This window comes from Typopeltis vanoorti, chromosome 15 (assembly GCF_054136105.1).
Source record: "Typopeltis vanoorti isolate ZY-2024b chromosome 15, IOZ_Tvanoo_1.0, whole genome shotgun sequence".
NCBI lineage: Eukaryota > Metazoa > Arthropoda > Arachnida > Uropygi > Thelyphonidae > Typopeltis > Typopeltis vanoorti.
In genome coordinates, this window is record NC_143563.1 from 25921668 (window position 1) to 25926511 (window position 4844).

Consider the following 4844-nt stretch of genomic DNA (forward strand, 5'->3'; position numbering starts at 1 on the left):
GGGAGAATGTGGGGGTCGTAGGATGTTGTCCATCCACATGCCACTGCCCCATCAATGCACCACTATGAGGGGTGATTGGCTATTGTAGGCTATGGCTCCCCAGACCATAATGCCTGCAGTGTGGGAGGTGTGGCACTCGATAGTGAGGTCGGGATTGTGTCCTTGACCAGAGGTCATCAACACCTGGACACGATGATCATCTGTCCCGAAGACGAAGCGGCACTCATTGCTGAAGACCACACATCACCAGTCTGTGGCGTTCCACATCCCTCTAGCCTGACACCACTGCAAACGGAGTCAGCGATGTTAATGGAAGCACACATAAGGGGCACTGGGATCGTAGCTTTGCCTCCACGATGCATCGGGAAATGGTTTGTAGGCACACAGGAACCGCTACATCTGCCTATATAGTGGACCTGGTCACCGTGGGATCCCTCCATGCTTGCCACATTATCCGTTGATCCGACCGGTGCCACTCTGTCTTGTGGCAGTGCCAGAACATGTCCACAACTCCCAACACTGGCAGATGGTATGATTAGAATGGTTCATGTGCACGCCTATACGGTGTGCTGACCACCCTCCAGTTTTCAGGCTGATGATCATGCCTCTGTCAAAGTCCATAAGTTGCTTAAATCGACGTCTCTGGTGTCTACCCAGCATTATTGTCACTCTGTACTCTAGCTTGCGCCGGCCGGTGCTTTTCGCTTTAATTGGCTATCGACTACATGCCGGCTTTATAAGCATGCCAGTTCATGCTTGCAATGCCACTGCAGGGTGTGTGGGCATGCACAATCACACTAAACTTGGATCAATTGCATACCACCTCACACTCCAGTTATTTGCTTAGTTTTGCCGTTGTACAATGTGCTAATTTCTTTGTCTGTGTGTGTGTATGTATATATATAAACAGACTGATTTTAATTAAAATGTGCTTCTTTCCACAAGATTAAGTCTCAGTCAAATATGCAATGAAACATTTATAAACCATCCACTTTATCATTCACATGCTGGACCTAGGAGTGGTAATTATAGTGGTTGTAGATATTACAGATTACATCTAGTGAGGCCAACACTTATGCCAGTCTGGAAAACATTTTAAAGATCTTCTGAAAGATGATAGAAAGATACATGAGCTTGACAGAGTAGTGGACAATGGAGCAGGTAAGGTGAAAAGGTAGCATGTCCATATGTTGCAGCTCTCATCTTTGGACACTGGTAACATGCATTACCCTTTTATTAAGTATTGAATTATTCAGTATTGTTTTTATAAGAGAATAGAGCAACTTTTTATTTTGTATGTGTCAACATAAGAGCCATGACTCTGCAGTAAAACAGGAGGATATCACCTATTGCAGTAAAAGAGATACTGTGCATCTGTCCATGTGTAAAAAATGCATTTGTGAAGCAATTTTTAAGCACAGTATCCTATTGAACAATCTCCAGCCAATGAACAAGACCTGGTTAAGAATTGGCTGGATACAATATCCTGTAATATAATTTATTACTGAATAGTCTATAACCGAGCAAAACTTCCAGTGATATTTGAACTTCAGTACATGTGACTCTTTAAAACATAATATGCATTTTGATAAAAGACAAACAACAAATATTTGATATACATAAGCTTTATTTCTTTAACTCTACAATAACAAAATGATTTGCATCACTACCATATTGTATTGATATATTTGATCTAAACATCATATTTATATATATATTCAATTAAATTAAATTATTGCATATTTATATGCATAAACTGAAGATTGTTAAGTGTATCTATTTCACTTCACAATTCACTTCATATATACGTAACATGCTTTCTGTTTCCTGTGTTTTAAGTGCATTTAAAATAATAGAATTGCATATTAAATTGAATGCCTTTTTATAATCAACAGAAGGAAGACTTTTTTTCTTCTTATATCTTATGCAGTTAATACTGTAACTAATTTCTTTAGAATTCAGCCTGTTCTGAGAATTGGCAAAAGTTGGACTTATGGTCCACAGGTATGAATTTCTGTAAATATTTTGTTCACAGTTAACAACAGACTTATTAGTTGACTTAATTCTTGATACTATTTCCTTTTTTTTTCACAAATACTACTGTATAATGGTCATTCTTTTAGTTTTTCTTTCTTTCTTTTAGTATAGCATAAACAGTGAAATGACCAAGACAACACACTGATCACTATTTGCTTTCAAGATTGCTATTTTTGTACTGTCTTTCAATGTATGTTGGATTTCCATTCAACATTCCTAGAAATTTAGAAATTCATTCTTCTCTTATTGATCATAATGGTAATATGGTAATCTTTGTTTTTTTGTTGTAGTATAATTTTAATTAAGATGACAAAAGCAACACACACAGGCATCTGTAACTGTTATCTCCTCCACCATTTCAATCCTCCATTTGACAGTTACATCTTTTGGTTAAATTTCCTTCTGAGCCATTATTCCCTTTTTTTTGAAAATTCTGGATACTTATATGATAGTGCTGACTAAATGTTACACAAAAACCTGTTGAATATGAGAAAAATACACAGCAATGTAAAGTGAAATTTGTCCATTCAGCTGGTTTAAATCTAATCAAGACATATGTATAGAGACCAAAGCCATCTGAAAGGTTTGCACTTGCTTTCCATTTGAACAATAATGTGGGGTCAGGGCAAAATATTTTCAGGCAATAATTCTTACCTATAAAATATACTGTTATGAATAAACAAAAAGAATAACAATAAATGTTTAACAAATTTTTTTCTTTTAATGTTAAGAAATGAGACACCACAATTTAAAATAAATTCTTATAACCAATTATTTCATTATAAAATGGATATTGTTTTAATCATTCCTATAGCCCAGTGCATGCTAAATAACAGTAAAAGTCAGCTCACCAATAAACATGAGAAGAAAATTCAAACAGCTCAATTTAAAACACAATGCCATATTAGACATTTTATCAAAAATGCTGCCAATAGATTTTTTAAAAAGCAAACAGCATGCAGATAAGATTGCATTCTTACTTAAATTTATAAGCACTGACAGATCCTTGTAATATGTAACAGATGCTTGAAAGGTTGGTAGATGTGCAGAGTAGGTACATTGCTTTCACACCTGTCAAAAAGCTGACCTTTACAGTAATGTTACTTACTATAAACTCATAACTTGGTTTTAGTATATAGCTACACTTGAAAATGTCTTAATATACTTCACAACACAGTTTCTTTTTCAAGTGAATTAATATGCATTTTAAGATCGTATGATCAAAAAAAAGTCACCACATATTTCACAAGACAACAGGTTCTGTTAATGAACAAATAATATGTGTCTGTTTAGATTGCCACCATCTGAAAATGCCTTCCCACATATTTCACAACAAAATGATTTTTCTTGAATATGAACTAATCTGATGTGTCTCTTCAGATTATTTGCTCCTGAAAATACCTTACCACACATTTCACAACAGAATGCTTTCTCTTTAGTATGGACTAATATATGTCTTCTTAGATCCCCTGCTCGTAAAAATGCCTTTCCACATGTTTCACAAGACAAGGATTTCTCCTGAGTATGTACTAAGTAATGTGTTTTTGCATTGCTTGATAATGAAAACGTCTTACCACATACTTCACAAGGATATGGTTTCTCTTTAGTATGAACTAATAAATGTCTTTTTAGATCTCCAGATCGCAAAAATGCCTTTTTGCACAAATCACAAGACAAAGTTTTTACTCGATTATGTACTAGGTAATGTGCTCTTACATTGCTTGATAATGAAAATGCTTTACCACAGATTTCACAAGAATATGGTTTCTCTTTCGTATGAACTACTAAATGTGATTTAAGATTACTTGTTGTTCTAAAAGCCTTATTACATATTTCACAAGAAAATGGTTTCTCTCTTGTGTGAACTAAAATATGAGATTTAAGGTTACTTGATGTTGAAAAGGCTTTATCACACATTTCACATGGAAATGGTTTCTCTTTAGTATGAACTAATATATGTACTTTAAGATTACTTGATGAGGAACAGATTTTACCACATAATTCACATGAGAATGGTTTCTGTTGCCCACGACCTTTCTTTTGACATTTCTTTTTGGGGAACATGATAGTAGAAATGTTTATCACAACAAAAGTATGTCCAGAATACAAATTAAGAAATAAATTTTTAATTTACTCAGTGTTGTAATATAAATGTGGTTTTAAATAAATTTTCTACTGTCCTCTTTCAGTGAAGGCAGTGCCTTGATTTCAACTGTTTTTAGTTAATTACATATGAAAACTGACTCAGCATTTCATATTTTGAAACACTTGGTATGATGATCATCAACCTTTCTTGGTGTTTATTTTTATAAGTTCTGAGGTGAAGAAAAGACAGTTCTATTTATTCATATTTTTCTTAACCTTTGGTAAGCATTTCATAATGCTGTTAATATTAATTTACAGTATTATCAAATTTTTAGAATAATCTCTGTCACATAATCTAAACTTTTTTTTTTTTTGTATTTTCAATTTATTCTACATACAGATTGCTGATATGTAAGAACTACTTTAAATTTGATAGTCCTTTATTTTGATTCAATGTGAATTAGTAAAGATTTCTTCTCCTTCCTGGAAAAAGAAATAGACTGAATTAAACCAACACATCATAAACAATTACATATCACAATTATACAATGAAACCAATATTTTACAACTGATTAAATTAAAATACTCATATTTAAATTGCACACTCCTTATTTTATAATTATTCTATGTCTTCACTGTTCATTTAAAGTGGAATGCACAGTTCGGCTATTAGTTCTATGCAGTCTTATTATATTGAAAAAGTGTACAGGATGACAAATTCT

At 33.6% G+C, this 4844-nt stretch overlaps 1 protein-coding gene across 1 annotated transcript; it reads right to left on the reverse strand.

The window, feature by feature from the left end:
* Positions 1-3068: 3068 nt before the first annotated feature.
* LOC150098526 (uncharacterized) lies at positions 3069-4177 on the reverse strand. The gene has a single exon (XM_090405077.1). It carries the CDS (start codon positions 4099-4101, stop codon positions 3301-3303), a length of 801 nt encoding a protein of 266 aa, XP_090261203.1. The 5' UTR covers positions 4102-4177; the 3' UTR covers positions 3069-3300.
* Positions 4178-4844: the final 667 nt, after the last annotated feature.

What these genes read in the sequence shown, in the direction of transcription:
- LOC150098526 (XM_090405077.1), bottom strand. Translation starts at nt 4,101, where the DNA reads ATGTTCCCCAAAAAGAAATGTCAAAAGAAAGGTCGTGGGCAACAGAAA.